This window comes from Alosa alosa, chromosome 7, assembly GCF_017589495.1.
Source record: "Alosa alosa isolate M-15738 ecotype Scorff River chromosome 7, AALO_Geno_1.1, whole genome shotgun sequence".
Taxonomy (NCBI): Eukaryota; Metazoa; Chordata; class Actinopteri; order Clupeiformes; family Clupeidae; genus Alosa; species Alosa alosa.
This window is the reverse complement of record NC_063195.1, coordinates 14,999,650-15,021,752: the sequence shown is the minus strand read 5'-3', so window position 1 is coordinate 15,021,752 and position 22,103 is coordinate 14,999,650. Positions and strand designations below refer to the sequence as shown.

At 40.6% G+C, this 22,103-nt stretch overlaps 1 protein-coding gene across 3 annotated transcripts; it reads right to left on the bottom strand.

Moving 5' to 3' along the window:
• Window positions 1–17,140: 17,140 nt before the first annotated feature.
• Window positions 17,141–20,829, bottom strand: LOC125298373. 3 transcript variants are annotated; one of them, XM_048249076.1, is made up of 6 exons: window positions 20,571–20,829; window positions 19,953–20,046; window positions 19,346–19,375; window positions 18,365–18,442; window positions 18,192–18,241; window positions 17,141–18,092 (listed from the first exon to the last, which is right to left on the bottom strand). In XM_048249076.1, the coding sequence occupies exons 2-6, from the start codon at window positions 19,978–19,980 to the stop codon at window positions 17,655–17,657; spliced, it is 624 nt and encodes a 207-aa protein (XP_048105033.1). In that variant the 5' UTR covers window positions 19,981–20,046; window positions 20,571–20,829; the 3' UTR covers window positions 17,141–17,654. The 3 variants fall into 3 exon arrangements, with proteins under 3 accessions (XP_048105033.1, XP_048105031.1, XP_048105032.1); XM_048249074.1 differs by lacking the exon at window positions 19,346–19,375 and having other exon boundaries at window positions 19,999–20,046; XM_048249075.1 differs by lacking the exon at window positions 20,571–20,829 and having other exon boundaries at window positions 19,953–20,125.
• Window positions 20,830–22,103: the final 1,274 nt, after the last annotated feature.

The window sequence follows — 22,103 nt, the reverse complement described above, 5'->3', positions numbered from 1 at the left end:
GTGTCTGCTAAATGTAATGTAATCTCGAACAAGGAGGCATAGTGACATCTGCTGGATGGAACTACAGTTGCAATGGTCCAATATGTTTACATTTAATTGTTGCTAGAAGGCACACACTTGTAAACATACTGTAACTCTAGGTATCGCTGACCTCTAGATCTTTTGATCTCTTCACCTTCTTGTTCAGTCAACAGTACTCTATCTGATATTCAGTATCATTAAGAGCAGCCTACGGCCTTCTCAGTGACCATATGCCTGGTCACAATCTGCAGCACATTCACTCTGGTCAGACTCAGTATCTCAGCACATTCATAATCAAATGTGTGTGACCGTTCTGTTAGATGAGGCTGCCATTGCTGAACTCTACAGGACTCTAATTTTCTATATCTATATATCAGAGTGCATACCACAAAAAGCATATTCCATACTTCATAGCTGTCTGATTGGGGATGTATGAGTTACAGTATATATACAATGCCTTATTTGCCAACGGCAAAGCTGCACATTCACAAAAGCATTTGTTGCTCTGCCAGTTCAGATATAGAATGCACTTTACCTGAAAGAATGAAGAGATGCACGACAGCAAGGATCTCCATTCTAGAAAGCTCTCTGGTTCCTTCAGTACAGATGCCCTCTCTCTACTCTACACTGCATGCAGGAAGCTCTATATTTGTCCTCTTCCTGTTCAGGCTGAGACGTACATGGTTTAGTGTTTTCTGGTCACTAAAAGGTGTGAGGTCCACCTCTTCCGCTAGATCTACACTCTTATGAGAAGCACATTCATAGTAACAAAATATCATATACTGTATGGAGTGTGTGTTTACCTTTGTAAATGTGCTTTGTACTTCAGTGTGTCTTATTTGTGCCTTATGTGCACACACATTAATGATAAAAAGGTTCCATAATGCTGGATTAAAAATGGAAAGACATCATTCAAACATGGTAAAATTCCGTTGGTCTGAATTCATCTATAAATATCATTCTGACTGTGTATTCCTTATAAATATGTTATATTTCTTTCACTTTGAATGTTCACTGTGAAAAGGCCTAATGGGGGAAATTGCAGAGGTCATAGTTTGACGATGTCATACTCCCGTGCGGGCCAGATGCTATATACCACGGACATGATTTGGGGGGCCACCCAAAATAAGGTGGCGGGCCGTATCCGGCCCACGGGCTGTAGTTTGGGGACTACTGGTCTAAATGGTCAATTTATAGTTCAGGCAACAAGTGACACTTGACAATAACAAGTTCTTATTTTGATTACTTTGATCTCAGTACAGGCCCCAAATGACAGTTTGCATCATCAGGGGTTGCTAGGCAGTTCAGCAATGATATTTGAAGTATATAAGTATATATACTCTTTTGATCCTGTGAGGGAAATTTGGTCTCAGCATTTATCCCAATCAGTGAATTAGTGAAACAGGTGAAGCACACACTAATCCCGGCGCAGTGAGCTGCCTGCAACAAAAGCAGCGCTCGGGGTTAGGTGCTTTGCTCAAGGGCACTTCAGCCATGCCTACTGGACGGGGTTCGAACGGACAACCCTCCGGTTATAAGTCCAAAGCGCTAACCAGTAGGCCACGGCTGTGTTGAATGGGAATGTAGTGATATAGTTGTCTGTTGGTGGCATCTGTTGGTCCTTTTCACAAGGAAAACCATGGTTACTGAAATCTGCAGCTGAAGCCTCATTAGAGCGGTAGGTACAGTGTCAGTCCAATAATCTGAAGGTCATGAGTTTGATCCTCACATGGGGCATGATGCTTTTTTATCAACTGTAGTGATAAACCATGGTTATCATGGTTACCCCAAAAAACATTGTAAAACCATGGTTAATTTTCGTAAGCGTAACTATCAATGTTTGCAATATATGGGGCCTCATTTATTAAACGTTATTAATACACACAGATTAAATCTTAGACCATACATGTAAATACGCTTAAATCCAAGCCGATGCTCAGATTTTTTGAACAGTTAATCCTCACCCTCATTTGAATTGTTTTGCCAAACATTGCACATCATCTACTTAGAAGGTGACTGTTCCTACATACTTTGGCCCACCATCAAATGCTTTACCTCATTTGGAAGCTGTACCTTCATTGTGGGGCAGCCGTGGCCTACTGGTTATCGCTTCGGACTTGTAACCGGAGGGTCGTGTGCTGAGTGTGTTTCACTAATTCACGGATTGGGATAAATGCAGAGACCAAATTTCCCTCACGGGATCAAAAGAGTATATATACTTATACTATACTTATACGTATACCTCTGAAACAGTCACAGAGTGACTGTGGAATGGACTGGCAAAGAGGCTTGAATGTTGCTTTTTTCTTTCAGAAAGGAACATACATCTCTGGAACTGCTTAAATTTGGGCCCTCTAGGTCACCTACAGTACGTACCTTTGAAGCACAGCTGAGGCGTGGAACCAGATCTTGTGAATCTGTAGCTCAAAGTAGATCACTATAGAGTAAAATATATTTTTCTTAACAAATGCATTCAGAGGACTCGGTTTCATTTGACACCAAGGTTATGCTTCTACCCAAAGGGGTTCTTGTATAGTAAGAGTTTTATTGTCAGTATGCATTTTGGGTGACAAGGTCCTTTTGGAGTCTCCATAGAGAAAAAAAGGCTCATAACATGATTCAATTGTGTAGGGTGTTTTCAATGGGTTTTACAGTAAAATCATATGTCATTCGAAACCTCTTTTTTGAGTACATGACAATAAACTTGAAACTTGAACTTGAGACACTTATTCCTTGGATACAAGAATATCTTCGAGGTTTGTTGCAGCCAGCCTTGAATGAATGTCAAATAAAGCTGTGGTCCCTGATTGACAACTTGTTTGCCAATTCCCTGCGGTAGACGCAAACATCTGTTCAAAGCTCCCAGTAGCAGCAACTGGAATCCATGCATTTCCACAGAATTATTTTTGGCTAATGATCCCGTATAATACCTGTTCATTTGTACTCGTCGCTCGACTTATTGTGACTAAGTTCAAGATGGCTGCAAACGGTACACTTCTTGAAGGTACTGTCTGTATAAATCTCTTACAAAGTCTTGTAAATAAACTACCAGTGCTTTTTCAAAGTTCTCAATGTCTCGTTTTAAATGTCAAGGCCCTCGGAAGTCTACCAATGAAGTATGGAGCTACTTTGAGCCTCGTAAATGGTGTAAAACAGTGATTTATTTGCATGGCTAGGCCGATGCTCGAGGCACCCCCATCGGAAAACTGTTCGACTACTGTTAGACTGCATCGACTAACTAGCTCCAGATTTCTGAGTGCAGGGGACAAGGTGAGATGAGCTATGAGACATATACGTTCACACTCGGTATCATGTTTCAACACACTTTAGGTCAATATCACACCGGAATTCTCCTTTAAGGAAGTCTCTTCCATATTAATAATTTGATGGCTAAAATTTGCTGGATTCTGATTGTCTGTCAGCTTTTTATCGTTCTCAAAAACATTTTGAAACTGATTCCCAATGATACCGTTGACATTAATGATGTCATTCATTGTTATTATTAGAGTTATTGTTCTTGATGTGAAAGGCACAGTAATAGGAACAGCTGGAAAGCTTTAATCTCTGCTGGCTCTGGTCTGGGGATTGTTTCCAGTAGATCGCCCATAGTTTATTAAAGACCTGTCAGCTGTGGATCTAAGGGAATGGGCTCTGTTGGTGTTGTTTACCTGACTAAGCTGGTTGGCCAGAGAATCCATGGATCACCTACAGAGAAATGGCCTTGGTTCACTACAAACACATAACACAATAAAACCACAAGTGTGATGTTAAGACAAGTTTCCGAGCCCCTAAACAATAAGTGACCCATAATTGGGTTTGTAAAATTATTAAGTAATAATTCCTGCACTGATATCAATGCAGTGGTCTCCTCAGCAATGACTAAATAATGACAAACTGAGTTCATTTCAGTATAAAGAATTTATTGATGGTCATAGGGTCAAAAATGTAAATACACTGTGCCTGCCACTGTGGCGACACTTACTCTCAATAGCATACCATTCACAAATCACACAGAAATGAAAATATAAAAGATAGCCATTCAAGGGGAAAAACATTGCAGGTCTGTGAACAGTTCTAGTTGAAACAGTGACATTTCTGTACTCACTGTACTGTTGTAAAAAAACCGAGAGAGAGAAAGAGGGATGCACCCCTACTCCCTGCGTCTCTCACAAAAGCTGGCAGGTGACAGTGTTCCCTTGTAGCCAGAGAAACTACCAGCTTTCCCCAGGTCACCAGTAGAGCTATCCGGATGACACTGATCCCTCGACAGCCATTCAGTGGAACCACAAGTGTGTCTGAAAGGCTGTGGTGCTAACTAAGCATCTACTAAACTAGACTGTATGACTGACAGTAGGCTAGGTCAATATCTATCTTGCTGTGAGGGTTATACTTTGAAAAATGTCATACAGCAAAAAATTATGAATATACACACAGAAGCATCAATGTAAATTCCAAGTCTAACAACAACTTTGACTTTTTTTTGGATGATGACAAGTGTACATTTTGTCACCAAATCATTGTAAACTGGTGCAGTTTTAAGTAAGACTGGAATGTGCGCTTCAATATCATATAGCATAGCCATTATGGGTAGCTTTGCTTCACTAAAGTAAATCCTATTTTTAAGATAACTTGGCTAAAAAAATATTCTACCATGAAGACAAAATAACACTAAACAACTCAAAGAAAAGGTTATTGACAAGCATAAGTGAGGAGATTGATAAAAAATAATGTTAAAATCACACCTGCTGGAGTTCAGTGAAATCCATAATTAAAGAATGTAAGGAATATGGCAAATCTGCCTTGACCAGGCTTTCACCTTAAACCTACTCTCATGCTGGCATGTTTGGATGTGTGTAATTGGTGGATTCAGGGAAAATGGAGATGATTGGTGCTGGTCTTGTAGGACTGATGTGCTGGATCACCATCACCAGTGATAGGGTTCATGGTGTGATGGAATCTATCTGCAAGATGATGTGTTTAGGTGTTGATACCATGGTGTTGGGGTTCAGGTGCTGGTAGACTGGATCCTGCATGGTGTTGGGGTTCAGGTGCTGGTAGACTAGGTCCTGTACCATGGTGTTGGGGTTCAGGTGCTGGTAGACGGGATCCTGTACCATGATGTTGGGGTTCAGGCCCTGGTAGACTGATTCAGATGCTGTGGTGTTGGAGGGAACTACATCGTGTGATGTTGCATTTAGATCATTTTCATAATCAGCCGGCTGAAAAAGATTTCCATAGACAGAACAACATTGAGTGAGGAGTTCAGTGTTTCTGATTGATGTGTATTGAGAGGTATTGAGTAGTGAAAAAGTTGATATCACAACTAACCTCAGGTGTTGCAGAAGGAGCTGCAGTTATCTGGCCAAGAGGCACAGCAGAAACTGAGAAAAACACATACAAGTGTTATTCTATCTGAGAGTGTGTGTGTGTGTGTGTGTGTGCGGTGGAAGCTAGAAGAGACACAGACGTTCATAACATAATTGAATCAAATATTGTGCATCTCTATTCTAAATATGCAAATGATATTAAACATACATGTTGAAGATGATGGCTGTGACCATGATGGTGTTGATGGTGTTGTTGTTTGTGGTGATGGCCAGCACCAGTATTTCCCAGAATCCCCTGGCATCAGTTCAGTAATGGTCATAGTGAAGACTGCAGCAGTGGTGTCATAGAGAGAGTATCTCCCACTTGTTGTGGCCACTTTGTTAGTTTTTTCCTGAGATTGAATGAGAGGCTTGTTGTTTCTGTTTCAGTCATCTTTACAGAGGAGGTTTATTTTCTCAGAATCCTCAGGGTCATATGGACACATGATCTGAACTTCACCACCTACATATCTACTCAACTGAGTCTCTTGGATGTGGACCGAACCAATGATGCTGTTAAAAGCATGTAATTGTATGCACAAACATAAATAATAATACACAATGAAATTAGTAAACATATTATATAAAACACATTTTAGCCATTGAGAAGTTGGAGAAGTAAGGGCAATGAGAGGTCAGGTCATAGCTCCGCCCCAAAATGTATAACTCACCAATGATGAGTTCAGTTGAGTTGATCAGAGTGATATATCTGTGTATTTGTACAGCTGCACCAGCTCCACACCAATACTCTCCAGCATCTCTTTCAGTCAGCTGGAGTAGGGTCACAGAGAACTTCACCTCACTTTCATCAGCGGGGAGCTTTTGTATTTTCATCTTGTGTGTTTTGTGTGAAGTCAGTTCAAAGCAGGATAACTTTCTATGACGCTGGCAGAGGTATTTGGATTTGTATTGGTAGGGTTCAGGGAAAGTGCAGTTTATCTCAATACTTCCCCCATGAAAGTGAGTCATTGATTCATGATTCCAGTTACCTGTCAAACCTAGAAGAGAGAAGAATGATTCTATTGCACACACTCTCTCATGATCACTCATTATCTCTTGAACTGAAAACTGAATATCACAACTCAAGTTGTATCATTAAGTGGTATACTATAGTGACGTGAATGTACAAACCTTGCTGAACGTTCAGTTCTATGTCAGTAGAGATAACAAAAGCTCTCTCCACCTACACTTGTCCTGTGCCCACTGTCCTCAGTAGTCAGCTGAGTGATGAGCAACATGAAGTTCCCCATAGTCATATAGAGAGAACTTTCCATTTCCATTCAAGGCCCAGGCCTTGCTGCAGTTGTACACTAAGCATGTGCATGGTGCATTCTGCTGATGATCATTTCTTCACTTGGTGTTGTAGTGTCAGCAAGGTTTTTAGCAAAGCTGAAGACAAACACTAATACATGCAGAATAAAAACATAACCCAATATCACCATATGCAGTCATGAAGGAATATATACAACGTATGTGTGTGTGTGTGTGTGATTGTGAGATTGTGAGAAAGTGAGTCTGTGTGTATGTGAGAGACTTGTGAAACCCAGAGCGGTAGAGAAAACAGAGTGACTCCCATTAGAGACCGTGGAAAAAAATGGCAGCGCTTTTCCATGACAACATATTTTTCCATCAGCGCATGCACACTGTAACCAAAGCAGTCAGACGCACAAAGTGGGCGGAGTCAGGCCGAAGTTAATTAATAAAAGACATATTGAGAGATCAGAAGTTAACACTGGTTGCATGTGATTGGTGTATTCCATTTCACTTCGATGGAGATTTCTTGCAAATTTTTAATTCTAGAGCTAAAGAGAATGTAGATATAGACAGAGCCTGGCCTATTATTCTAGAGCTAAAGAGAATGTAGATATAGACAGAGCCTGGCCTATTATTAGAGCTTCACATTATGAAATTATTCTAAATATAGGTGATCTCATTTGTCTACCTCCAAGCCCCATTAGTTCATTCAAGAGATCATCTTTCCTGGAGGTCAGTTGCATAGGGTCAGAATGGGTTGTGGTGGAACAGCATCATCTTAATGGCCCACCTTTGTGTGTCGCTTTGGATAAAAGTGCTGCTGCACACCAGTCTTTACTTAATCTGCATTCATCTGCACATGTGTGTGAAACTCATACACACAGCGCTTTGAATTGTAGAATGCTTTATTTACCAAACAAAAAAGACATCTGTGTAGGATTCAGCCAGTTCAGAAATTAAACACACAACATAAATGTGTAAGGGGCATTCTGGTGTGTATTGGGGACTATGGGTTAGCCGGGCGACTGGCTCACATTGGGGGTGCTGCTCATATGGTCAATGTGGGGTCAGTCTGCCTATGGTCAGTCTAAGTGTCGCTTGACAATAATAAATGTTTTCAAATTGTTCTGATTACTTTGATCTCAATACAGGCATCAATAGGACAGTTTGCATCATCAGGGATTGTTGAGCAGTTCGGCAGTGAGGTTTGGGGATAATGCAGTGGTGATTAAGGGATTCTCAGAGGAGTCTGTTGGTGGCTGAACAAGAGAATAGTTCCCATCATCACAGGAGCTTATGGGTAACTCAGCAGTACAGTATGTCGGGTCATCACAGGGGCTTGTGGGTAATTTAGCAAGAGAATAGGTACCTTCATCAGAAGGATTTGTCGGTAATTTAGCAAAGGAATAAGTGCCATCATCATAATGGGTTATTATGGGTGTTTGAGCAAACGAATAAGCATTATCATCAGAGGGGCTTGTGGGCAATTTAGCAAGAGAATAAGTACCATCATCACAAGGGTTTGTGGGGTCAGAAGATAAGATTGTTGGTAATTCAGCAGTGGAACCTGTGGGGCCATCAGATAGGATTGTGGGTAATTGAGCAGTAGAGTAAGTGGGGTCAGCAGATGGAATTGTGGGTAATTGAGCAGTGGAGTAAGTGGGGTCATCAGATGGGATTGTGGGTAATTGAGCCATGACATAAACAGTGTTGGGGTTGGTGTCTGTGGCTTCAGTCGGTTGTGGGGCTCTGGGGTCCTTAATCTCCTCATACGTCCTGTCTGTCAGTGGAACCTGATAAGGGGAGAGAGAGAGAGAGAGAGAGAGGGAGGGAGTTTGTGTGGGGATGTGGGTGTGCGTGACAGATGGTGAGAATGTATGTGAGAGAGAGTGTTTGTGTGTGTGTGAGAGAGAGATAAAGAGAGACAGAGAGAGTGTATGTGTGTGTGTGTGTGTGTGAGAGAGAAATGAAGTGTCTGTGTATTTGCCATCACTGCCATTGTTTTGAGTTTGGTAAGTTTGTTACCTGTGTGTTGCCAGCTGTTTCACCATCAGCAGCATTTAAACGCTCTGTAGAAAGCAGCATAACATTAGAATAGAAGACATCCATGCGTGAGCAGGCATGTTATGTTGTGTGTGTGTGTGTGTGTGTGTGTGTGTGTGTGTGTGTGTGTGTGTGTGTGTGTGTGTGTGTGTGTGTGTGTGTGTGTGTGTGTGTGTGTGTGTCTGTGTGTGTGTGTGTCTGTGTGTGTGTGTTGTAATCTGTTAGCATGGGGTGGTTAACCTCTTGTCCTTTTTCTCCTCTGTATGCAGACAATGATCAACAGCAGCAGAGCTGCAGCAGTCAGAACCACACAGACAACCACAACAGCACCTGATAGGAGAGTTAACCCGACATTAGACACCAAAAACAGACTTCACTAGCAGTAGAAAGCAGACCTGTGTCCAAACATAAAAGTGCAGGGGTATTTAATGTTAACTAACTGGTTTTGCTGAACCGCACATGTACTTCACCTTATATCTAAGTGATTGCGGAAGTAGCTTAGTTCTATAGTAGTGCACTGACCTCTACCAGTCACACCATTGAAGTCAGAGGAGTTAAATAAAATGTGCAGTGACACTACGTTCTGTGTCTAACAAAATTATACAACCTAAGGGGGTGACAATGGTGCAGTTAATTTGACTGCCTTACAACTGATAAAAACATGATTATATATTATCCAAAACAACACACATTATTAGGGTTTTCAGGAAAATAGGAATCACTGTAGGCTTGTATGGAAGAATGTCACTCATGTTCCAACATTCCATTCTTTATTAGTTAGGGGATTATCTATAGGACATCTACATTGGCAGATAACAAGATAACAGCTTAAGGGTACATTAGCTTACTTTTCTAAGTGAAGAGAAGTTGTGCATTTGTGCAGTCTGCTTTTTCAGTTTTTTATAAATAAAATGTGCAATTTCGGAACATTCCTGCAGATATTGCCGGCGATAAATCAGCAAGACTAATCGATAAGACTCTATAGTTCTAGCACAGAAGAGACCCTTAAAGGAAATTAAACAAAGTATTTATATTGGCATTGTCATCGGTAATCAGCCAAAATGAGTCTAAATAAATTGTGCATCTCTATTCTAAATACAGGTATCTGAATTATACTAAAGTAGAAGTATATACAACACAAAATGATGTACAATATGGATATTAACATAAAGATTCATGTTCGTACCAGGTGATGAGGAAGCTGTGGAGACAGAATCAGATCTGGATGGTGGTGAAGTTTGTGGTGGTGGTGGTGGTGGGGGTGGGGGAGATGCAGGTATGGCTGATGGTCGTGAGGATGTGGTGAAGGAAGAGGATGGAGATGATGAGGATGACGATGATGGTGGTGGTTTCAATGGAGCTGGTGATGAAGGGGTAAGGTAATAATTATGGGGAGGGAAGAGAGACAGAGAGAGAGAGAGAGAGAGAGAGAGAGAGAGAGAGAGAGAGAGAGAAAAGAACACATTTCCAGGTATCAACTCATCTTTGTTTGTGTAATGAATTCTAAAACAGATTTACACTGCTGTGGAACATTATAAATCCCTGCTTAGGTTTTCAAGGCTTCACTTCTAACTACAGAATGCTCACACATGGTAGACAGCCACATTTACCTGGCTTTGGTGTCACCTGCAGTGTTGTGTAGTAATCAAATATGGACACAGAAGTTCAGTTGGTTCCACACCAGTATTTCCCAGAATCCTCTAGTTTTAGTCCAGTGATGGTAACAGTAAAAACTCCAGCAGTGGTGTCATTATGCAAAGAGAATCTGCCATGAATGTGTGAATTTTTCCGAGAATTAATGAGAGGCCTGTTGTTTTTGTTGCACTCATCCTTACAGAGGAATTTGATTTTCTCAGAATCCTCAGGGTGATATGGACAGATGATCTGAACTTTACCACCTTCATATCCACTCAGCTGAGTCTCTTTAAGTGGACAGAAGTAATGATAATTGTAACTGAATGCACAAAACGACAAATTATATGTATGTAAATATCTAAACATAAAATGAGAAAAACACATTGCATAGACACATAGATGGAGCATATAGTTCAGGCAGGCCACAGAGTCTTGCCCAGCTTCCCTGAGCAGCTAAGCTGATTGTCCAGCTGACTGACCAGCTGATCATCTTCTGTTCTTTCACTGGCAGAGATCATTCAGAGCGTCATATTTGAGCTGCCTTAGCCTACCTTCTGACTGCTGCTTCTCTGCAAGCCTTGCAACCCACCTCCACCCCATCTCCTCCTCATACTTCTGACTTACTGTGTCAATGTTTGTCATTGATGTCTGCTCAGTTCTGTACCTATGGGGGGTTTAATCATCACTGTTCTCTCTGCCTAAATGTTTGCACATGGAATGGCAGGGGGTTCCCAGAACAGAGCATACCACCAAATGTAATATTATGCAAATGGTAAATAAAAGCTATTTATTTGACAAAGTGGTCCTGACTGAATTAAAGGGCCATTAATGACATTACAGTAATATCAAAAGCCAATGAGAGGCTTTAGTGAGACAGCATTTATTATTACAACATTAATTGATCAAAGTACTCACCAATGGAGAGATGAGTCTTCTTGGTCAGAGTGATGAAGCTGTATGATCCATTTGTACCTGCTCCACACCAATAATCTCCAGCATCTCTTTCAGTGAGCTGGTGCAAGTTCACAGAGTACTTTCCTTCATTTGTACCAGGGGATACTACTTTTATTTTTGTATTGTTTGGTGCAATTGAAGTAAGTTTGTAACAGGTAAACTCCCTCTGGTGGTGGCAGAAGTAGATGGATTTGTGTTGGTATCCAGGGCAGGTTACCTCAGTACTTCCTCCGTGAAGGCCAGTCATTGCTTTTGGATTTACAGCTCGCAACACTGGAAGAGAGCCATACGATTATATTGCATCCTTTATCTTGCTCTCTCAGTTAAATTTAGTCAAATGAAATATCCATAATTGAGTAAGGTTGAGTGAAGCATTTCACTTGTTACATGAAATCTCTCATTCTCTCTTTATGGAAGTAAACACTACTAAACACTGAAGCCCACAACTCCAGAGGGGTTAATATCAGACAGTGAACTGAATGTCCAAACCTTTCTGAACGTCCAGCTGTATGTGGTTAGTGGTATTAGGAGGAGCGTTCTCCACCACACACCTATAGTCTCCACTGTCCTCAGTAGTCAGCTGAGTGATGAGCACCATGAAGTTCCCCTCTGATGGGTTGTCATAGAGAGAGAACCTTCCATTTTGTGCAGGGCTAGTTTTACTATCTACCTTTATGTTACTGGAACAACTAGTCAATGGTCCTTTGCAGAGATACTTGCTGTTGTTTTGACAGAGCAAATCATATGTACACCTAATGATGACAGCACTACCTTCATGTCCAATCACCTCAAATGTCTTAACTCCACCTGTTCATGAAAAAAAGATGTATATTAAAAAGTGAAGTTAAGATTTTAGTTTTAGGCTGTGGTCAGATGTACATGGGCAGACCTTGCAGTGATGCAGTTGCACAGAGACCATTTGCACTATGCTGATGGTTATTTCTCGTGTGGTGTTCTAGTTTCAGTTACATTATTCCGCAAAGCAGAAAACACACGCTGACATGTCTAGTTAAAATATGCGCCAACATAACCCTTTCATATGCCCTCACATAGCAATGTATACTCTCTGCCATTTGTACTATGCTGATGGTCCTTTCTCGTGTGGTGTTCTAGTTTCAGCTACATTATTCCACAAAGCAGAAAACACAAGCTAAAAGATGTCAAGTTAAAATATGCGCTTATGTAGAAATGTATATTCTCTGCCATTCGGACTAGGAACACACACACACACACACACACATATATAAATATATATATATATTTGTGTTCCCATCAATCTAACATTGAGTATAGAATGTCCAATTGCCCTCGTTTAGGAGAGGAAAATGACATTTGCGCTCATGGTATTCCCAACTTACCTGAGGTAGAAGGTAATATTTGAATGTGTTGAGGGTATTGAATACAGTACCCTCCAGAATTATTGGCACCTCTGCTAAAGTTGACTAAAAAGTGGAACATAAAATCATCTTTTGGAAATTGATCTTAATGCCTTAACTAAAAATGAAGAACATATCCAACCTTTAAGGACACCAATGTTCTTCCTTAAAATACAGGGGCCATACGTATCGGCACCCCTGTGTTAAATTCCCATAGAGGCAGGCAGATTTTTATTTTTAAAGGCCAGTTATTTCATGGCTCCAGGATACTATGCATCCTGATGAAGTCCCCTTGGCTTTTGGAATTAAAATAGCCCCACATCATCACATACTCTTCACCATACCTAGATATTGGAATGGTTTTTATTTCAGTTAGCCTATTAGCTGGTTTGATTTGCATTGAGCTCAATGAGCATAACAATGAAACCATGCCAATGGTTTGTGGGAACATCTATGATGCTGATAATGGAACTCTCTTGAAACGGTCAATACTGTACATTATGCCTTGCATACTTTCCCAGATATATAGTAGGTAGCCCAGACTGTCCTGAAAAAGGAGGATAGCATGTACAGTATACATTAAATGGCCATAATGACCAAGGTAACTATCTTATCTTATCCTAGCTGAACAACACAGGTGGCCGCTTCTGCATAATACATGGAGTGCTGGAATGTACTGTACACTATTTTTTGTGTGCAATTTTTGAACTCTGAAACTTAGCATTATGCCTTTTGGTTTGTGAACTCATTGAGGTATCATCATAACTATTCCACCTGTGTGTGCATGGTTAACATTCGGAAATGCAAAATAGCCTACATCCATAGGTAAAAAAGAAGCAAGTCTAACCTCTGAATGTCTTTTCAATTATTAATTGAATTAACTAGTTAATTAATTAATAATGAACAAGATTGATTCATTCAAAAGTTAAAATATACTAGTATTTGATACTCAGAAAATTGCAGTTTTACACTTGAAGTAATGTAGTTATTTTCTGTAGGGGGATGATTATTCCGGGCATTACAACACATTGTTATGTTAACTGCTAATCTGTACCAGTGGTTTCTGAAATTACTTTAATAACTAATTGCCACTAATAAATCTGTGACTACCCTTTATAAAACAATTGGAGTCAGATTGGTCAAGAGACTCTAATTTAGTACATCGTCATTAAGGCACCGTGGAAAGACAGAACACGCATTAGGGACATAGGTCAGTGTTTTTCCCTTGTTTACCAGTTTAATGCGAGGCTGTGGTCCGAAGTGCATGAGCAGGCAGGCCTTGCAATGGTGCAGTTGCACAGTGAGCATTTGCATTCTGCTGATCTGCATTTCTCGTGGGGTGTTCTTGTGTCAGCTAGTCTTTAGTAATGTGAAACACACACTAACAGATGCTGAACTGAAATATGAACCAACATAACACTTTTACTCATGTAGAAATCTAAACGTTCTGTCAGTGGGACTAGCGCATGATGGTACAGGAAATAGCAAATACACAAATGCACACAAGTAGCCTACAAACATGCACCCACCATTACCAACCTACTGTACAACACACATTCTAAGGTTAAAGATTTGACTGATCTTGGACATACAGCTGTGTGCAGTATAGAAAAATAAAAGTATAGACTATACTAGGTTAGTGAGGAGTATAAAAGTAAAATTAAACAGTACACTAAGCCAGGGTTCTCAAGCTTGTCAGCCTGCAACCCCCAAAATAACAGTGCCAGTGACTTGTGACCCCCACTATCCCCGGAGGTGGTAGAAGTATGCAAACGTAGTGCATAACAGCGCACATGCATTAATAGGCTGAAATACAAGCATAATACCACAACAAACAGCCTAACAACCATACAAATTATCATTTAACAACCATAATATAATGTATTCTATACTTTTATTAGAAGTATACATACGTTGTGCTATTTCTAATAGTTTTTTAAAAAATCTTATTTTTGAAAATCATGTTGCGAGCCCCCCTTGCTTTCTCGCGATTCCCTAGGGGATCCCGACCCCCACTTTGGGAACCACTGCACCAGAGGCGGCTGATAAAGCTGCTTTATCTTTGTATATTAAGGATCTTTGACTGCACTAAGCCACTAACAAAGGGCACTGTGATATTTGAGTCGTGAGGAAAGCCACTGGTACTTTAAACAATTATTATAAGACAATTATATTTGGCTTTAATACAAATAAAATAAGATTTACCTGAGAGAATAAATAGAGAGATACAGAGACGACCAATACACTCCATTATAGATTGATCTGAATGTTTGCAATGGCTGTGGTCTGTTCTATTCTGCCTGCAGCGAATCCACACTTGCAGTTGATATCTGTGCTCTTCCTGTTCATATACACGTGGTTAGGGCGTTGGTGTTCAGTTCACTCAAATGTGTGAGCTCCTATATTTCTACTTAGGCCTACTTCTGAGAAATACATATTGCCATATGTAATACAATTACCCTAACAAGAGAGAATATATTATTTCCTTAGTGCATGTACATTATGTCAGTTTGCTTAATGGTTACATGCATGAATGATAAAGGTGTATTAGTAGTACAGCACAATGAAGTCTCTATGCCAGCGGGGTTGTATAGAGACATCTGCTGGATAAAATTGGAATAATAATCCAATGTGTTTGTAACATGTAATAGTTGTTGGAAGGCACATGCTTGTAAGTATACCTCTTGGCATACTGCATCCTTCATAGTGGTCTGTGAATGTACTGTATATGCTACAGTTTATACAATGCTTAATTTGCCAACTAGAAAGCAGCACAATCACAAATTTGTGGTGTTGCCAGGTCAGGTAGAAAATACACAACCTAACAGCATATGCTTTCATATTGTTTCTTAAGGGTGTAATATTAAACAGGCATATAACATGTACATTCTATGAGTCATTAAAACTGCTTTTAAAAACATGTGTTACCTGGAAGAATGAAGAGGGGTGTAACAGTGGGAATCTGCATTCTAAGTTGCTCTCTGTATAATTTAGCCCAGATGGTTCTTGTCAGCTCTATTCTGCATGAAGAGCTTTCTATAATTGTCCTCTTCCTGGTCCTGGTCCTACATTCTTCTTAGAAGCACATTCATAGTAACAAAAGACTTCAAATGTATGGTGTGTGTGTGTTTTTGTCTTCATACTTCAGTGTGCCTTATGTGTAAATGCATTAAAGGTGCTCTAAGTGATGCTGGGTAACGTCACTTCTGTTGACTTTCAAACAAAACAGAATGAAGAGAAGTGTAACAGTGGGAATCTGCATTCTAAGTTGCTCTCTGTATAATTTAGCCCAGATGGTTCTTGTCAGCTCTATTCTGCATGAAGCGCTTTCTCTTCCTGGTCAGACACGTGGTTTAGTCTTGTGTTTCTTTTTTTTTGTCCACACAAATGTGTGAGGTCCACCCCTTCCGCTACCCCTAGGACTACATTCTTCTTAGAAGCACATTCATAGTAACAAAAGACTTCAACTGTATGGTGTGTGTGTGTTTTTGTCTTCATACTTCAGTGTGCCTTATGTGTAAATGCATTAAAGGTGTTCTAAGTGATGCTGGGTAACGTCACTTCTGTTGACTTTCAAACAAAACAGAGAGCTAGCTCGCTACTTCCTCCCCCTCCCTCCCGTGTTGGTCCTGTGCAATTGAAACTCTCCTGAACACGCATCTTGTCTGTGATTTGCTGGTAACAGTTTGTTATGTTTCCATGGGCTAGGTTTGCCCAGGTTGTTTTTGTTGCCATTTTTGGAGCCTGGGTTGTCCACAGAGATGTGTATTGAGCAGTTGGTTAGGTGATGTTCGCAGTAAGTGACATAAAATGTTTTAGCCTAATAAAACGCTTGGCATCACTTAGAGCACCTTTAATGATGAAAAGGCTCCATACTGTAATACTAATGCTGCTGTACATAGACGAAGGTAGAGTGACCTCTGCTGGATTAAAAATGGAAATGCAATCACCCAATGTGGCGAAATTCATTTGGTCTGAATTAATCTATAAATATAACTCTGTGTAACCGTTATAAATATGTTCTATTTCAATTTGCCACATTGGTAAAGTGACAAACCTTGGTGTGATGGCCATGGCAACAATGTATGTGCACCTGCATGTTTGTATATTTATCTGTAGATTAGGGCTCTGCAGAAGGAATACACTTTTGATAAAGTATAAAGTTAGTCTCATTGAGGACTAGATTTTTCTACCACCATACCTCAGTAGTTCATTCAAGAGGTCATATTTTCTGGAGGTCAGTTTTATATGGTCAGAATGGGGAAAAGTGTCTGCTTAACACTATTCATCCATATTTTATCTACATTCGTAGATAATATATGTGAAATTCATATACACTGCTTTGAATTGTAGAAATGCTTTATTTACCAAACAAAAAAGATGTGCAAACATAAATCCATCTGTGTAGGATTAAGCCAATTCACACATTTAACACATGACATTTGGTTGTGCACTGGGAGCTGTGGGTAAGCAGTCTAAAGGTACATTTATAGTTCATGCAACGTGTGTCACTTGACAAAAACAAATTGTTGTCAAATTGTTCCAAATACTTTGATCTCAATACCACGACAAAATGAGTCCTATGTCGTGGAAAACTATTTCGAGATATAGCGATTTGAACGCAGAGAGGGTTGAAAACAATGACTAAATTATGTATTTTCTAATTTCACTACGAACACATTCCTTAAAGGCACACTATGCAAAATGTTCACCTTTACGAAGCCAATTTGATGCTAAACGAACATGTAAAAGGTGAATCGTTCACATAGCTATACAGCATAGACGTAGGGAGTCCCTAACCGAGAAAACCAGCCATGCAACTTACAAGAGCTGTGCCCCGAAATATGATTTTGAAGTCCTAATGTGTTGGCTGCACATTAAAGTTTGGATAAAAAAGTTTTTCTTCCACTCATAATTACTCTGAAGAAAATGTATATTTTAGTGAAGAGATTTAGGAGGAGAAACCGCAAACTACAGTTGTTGCTGACCAGATTCGTCACAGTGATTACACCCGATTCAGGCACTGGTTGACTGGATCATGTACCATGGTGTTGGGGTTCAGCTGATGATAGACTGAATTCTGTACCATGGTGTTGGGGTTCAGGTGCTGGTAGACTGGATCCTGTACCATGGCGTCGGGGTTCAGCTGATGATAGACTGAATTCTGTACCATGGTTTTGGGGTTCAGGTGCTGGTAGACTGGATACTGCACAATGGTGTTGGGGTTCAGCTGATGATAAACTGGATCCTGTACCATCGTGTTGGGGTTCAGGCTCTGGTATACTGGATACTGCACCATGGTGTTGGGGTTCAGCTGATGATAAACTGGATCTTGTACCATGATGTTGGGGTTCAGGCTCTGGTAGACTGACTCAGGTGCTGTGGTGTTCGATGGAACTTCATCCTGTGATGTTGTAGTCAGATCATTTTCATAAACAGCCGGCTGAAATAAGATTTCCACAGACAGAACAGCATTGAGGAGTTCAGTGTTTGTGACTGATGCTTATTGAGTAGCTGGAACAAAGTTCATATCACATATCACCTCTGGTGTGGCAGAAGGAGCAGTAGTTTTCCGGCTAGGGGCAGCAGAAACTTAAAAAAAAAAAAAAACATGTTATTGTGAGTGTTATTGTATCTGTTTGTGTGTATTTGTGTGTGTGTGTGTGTGTGTGTGTGTGTGTGTGTGTGTGTTTGTGTGTGTTGAAATGTATGTACCTGATATCTTCCTTTTGCATTTCATGTATACAAAAGGCACTACTCCAAACACGGCCATGGGGATAAATGCATAGGTAGCTAGAGGCGACAGCATACACAGACATACAGACGTTATCAAAAGCCATCACTTGATGTCACCAGTCGTTTGTCAACAGTCATAAACACTTACTTTAGACTTAGTCCTCTAGACCAGGGGTGGGCAAACTTTTTGGTTCAAGGGCCACATTGGGTTTTGAAAATTGGCCGGCGGGCTGCACAACCCCCCCCCCCCCCCACGACGATACACACATAAAAAAAATATTTTTTATGAATTTTATTAAAAATGTATAGCCTATAATAATAATTAGCATCAAAAGTGTTTTTTATATTAATTGCTTAAAAATACTGCTATTTTGATGCTGTTTAACAAATGTATTAATTGTGCACTGTCGCTTTAAGATCAATTCACGTTTATTTCTCAATGATCTTCTGCCTGCTCCGCTATGGCTAGTGCTTTACCTATGGCTGTGCGCTCTCACAGTTTTTAAATGGTCAGTAGTGGGAACTACTGTTGCCTTCATGATTTCCTTTTTAAAGTTTCTTATAAGAAGGAGATATCAATTATCAACAAGGACAAGCCAGCAAGAACCTGCCGCTCTCTCTCGTGAGATGCATCACATAACGTTCACGTTAGATCTGCTGCAAAGGAGATCTAACTAAGAGTAGGCCTATCTATCATCTCTATTTAACATGATGTTTTGACATTGACATTGTAAACGTTCTCTAAGGAGAGTAAAAAGCAGTTTGCAGTAAAGCTAACCAACGTCGGCTCTAAAAAAAATAGCGAGCAGCCTGATAACCAAATGAAATGCTCGGCGGGCTGGATGAAAATGCTTGGCGGGCCGGATCCGGCCCGCGGGCCGCAGTTTGCCCACCCCTGCTCTAGACTAATAAAGAGACTTATCAATATGTTTAGGTAATGCTGATGATGCAATTTCATACCATGATATGATGATGGTGGAGCTTCAGGTTCTGAAGAAGTTTTGTGAGAATGATGGAAGGATGAAATGTCATAGATCATAATAAAGAGAAAGTGTGAATGGAGAGAGAGAATAGGAAAGAGAGAGCATGTAGCAAATAGACTTCACACATGGATTCCCCACGGCTCTGTATAGTGATCAACTGGAATCAAAAAGTTACCTATCAACCAAGAACTGATCATATGAAGTTAAACACATCACTGCCTAGTCATGTAAGCTATTCTCTAGTTTCTGTGGTTGTGCATAAGCTTGATCTCTCAAAGCATACACCGACAGAATGTGTGAGTGAAGGAATGAAAATATCACTCTGAAGCTTGTATAACAACCAAAATGGCAAGGTTTATAATAAAGTATTTCCAATAAAACTGTCACCCACTCCTCTCATTTGGAATTACTACAAAGCACACAACAAGTAAAAATTTACAAACACATGGATAACATGGAACAACAAATATAGACAGATAGATAGATAGATAAATAGATAGATAGATAGATAGATAGATAGATAGATAGATAGATAGATGGAAGGATGGATAGATGGAAGGATGGATGGGTAGATTGACACTGACCAACAAATAGTTGGGTCCTGCTGATCATAGTGATGGATTCACCTACAGCTGCCTGTACTCCACACCAGTACTCTCCAGCATCTTCTGCCGTCAGCTGGTCCAGGGTCACAGAGAAAGAGGTGAGTTTGGAGCAAGTTAACATTCTCTGACTCCGGCAGAAGTATTTCTGTCTGTATTTGTATCTTTCGGGAAAAGTGCAGGTGAACTTCACACTTGCCCCAGCAAGACATGATGTTGTAACTGATTGCCACCCGCCTGTCAGTGAGAAAATGAGTTATTACCACCATGCTACTCTAACCGTCTCCATTGGCGCCCTTTAGGTCTTACACCGGTAATCTGAACCCTTGATATCCAAGGTGAGCATCTTTCTGCGCAGTGTATCTCTGCAATATTAGTATTAGAGTATTGTAGTTCTTGTGCATGTCTATTGATAGTGGCCATTTTTTTGTTCTCTGGAAAGCTTTAAACATCAGTAGGGATGTCATCATGATCGTCCAATCAGAATACATGGGACTGGTTATGCGATTGCCCAGCAATGTTGCTCAAACATGAATGATTGCCCCAGGTATCACCACTACTTGGCGGTCACATAACACATGGCGGGTCAAAACTTCTCACCTGTGTTAATCTTCAGCTGTACATCTGTGGAGACCAAACGAGAGGCGTTGTCCACCACACACCTGTATATTCCTCCGTCCTCAGCAGTCAGCTGAGTCATCAACACCATGAAGTTCCCCTCTGGTGGGTTGTCACAGAGGACAAACCTTTTGTCTTTCACACACTCATGCATACTCTCCACCCCTGTACTGTTATTATTAGAACATAGTCTGCTTGAATTCATATCAAGATACTTTCTGTTGCTTCCATACTGTGCGGGGTACCCACATCTCAGAATGACAGCACCTCCTTCATATCCAGTCACAGTCAAGGCCTGGAGTCCGTCTGTAAATAAAATGGCAACGTACAATCAGCATATTTAGGGCGCACTCACACTGGGCACTTGGTTCACTTGTACCATGCCGGAGTATGGTTCTCTCCCATTCTTGGTCCGCACTCACACTGCATACTATCAAAATGTACCCAGGCACGGTTGAGCTGCTGTTCTCTAGAGCAGTGGTTCTCACATGGGGGTACGCGTACCCCTGGGGGTACGTGAAGGCACTCCAGGGGGTACGTGAGATTTTAACCCTTAGAAGCCGATTGACGCAAAGTGCGTCAAAAAACACACCCTTTCTTCTCTGTTACATTGCTCAGCAACTGTTCATAGCAGCGAGAAGCCTTTATTGTTCGACAGAGCAGAGGTGGGGCTTTCCAACGAGACCACGCACTTGTCTGTACGTTAAAGTATGAAGATTAATAAAAATCATGAAATTAAATCAAATTGCATCATATTTACAGTCTCTGCTTTCACCCGTGAACGCATAGATAGGCTATGGCAAGCATATTAGATGAAAAAGGAGACACAGGGCTATCCATTGGTGCCAAGTATGTTGATCCTTCTGCCTTATGAAAACAGACGAAATAACTGCAAAATAATAACGTCATGTACAAAAACCAACTGCACACCCATTACTCTCGTTAGAATTAGCCTACTCGCGGACCTGTGATTGGATAGATATGCCACGCATGTCAGATGAAAGAGGAGACACAGAGCTATCATTGATACCAAGTACATCCTTCTGGGTTATAAAACAGACGAAGTGACAGTAAAATAATAACTTCATATATCTCGACTTACCTCAAGTTTTTGTCTGTTTTTGTGGCAAAGCATGTTTATAATCCAACGCATTGTGTGTGTTTCTCTATGGCAAAGAATCAAATCAAGGCTCACATTGCTTCCCAATTTGTTCGACAAAGAAACACCTTTTTTGCCTTTACTTTGTTCATGGCAACGCAGTAAAAAGTTGTAGAGAATCATGAGTGCAGTGCAGACAGGCACACACATGTAAACTCAGGTCAAGTCAGGTCAGATCAGTTGGTGTTCCAGATATGGAGCGCAGAAAGGTCATTTTTAATCACTAAATAAAAAAAATGGCATTTATTTCTGTAAGGCGCACACCACATATGTCTGTAAATTGCTCAGCCCCAGAGAATCCCTCCACCGTGGCAATGATATTGCCAGATTCAGGACAGTCTGCCCTACACACACAT

Excerpts from the sequence above, each read along its gene's own strand:
- LOC125298373 (XM_048249074.1), bottom strand. The coding sequence starts at position 20,793 with ATGAATTCAAGCAGACTATGTTCTAATAATAACAGTACAGGGGTGGAG. Across the intron at positions 18,443-19,998 it reads GGTGTGGAGTACAGGCAGCT|CTACCTATGCATTTATCCCC; the intron begins GTAGGTGAATCC and ends TGTCGCCTCTAG. Across the intron at positions 18,093-18,191 it reads CTCCTTCTGCCACACCAGAG|CCGGCTGTTTATGAAAATGA; the intron begins GTGATATGTGAT and ends ATCTTATTTCAG.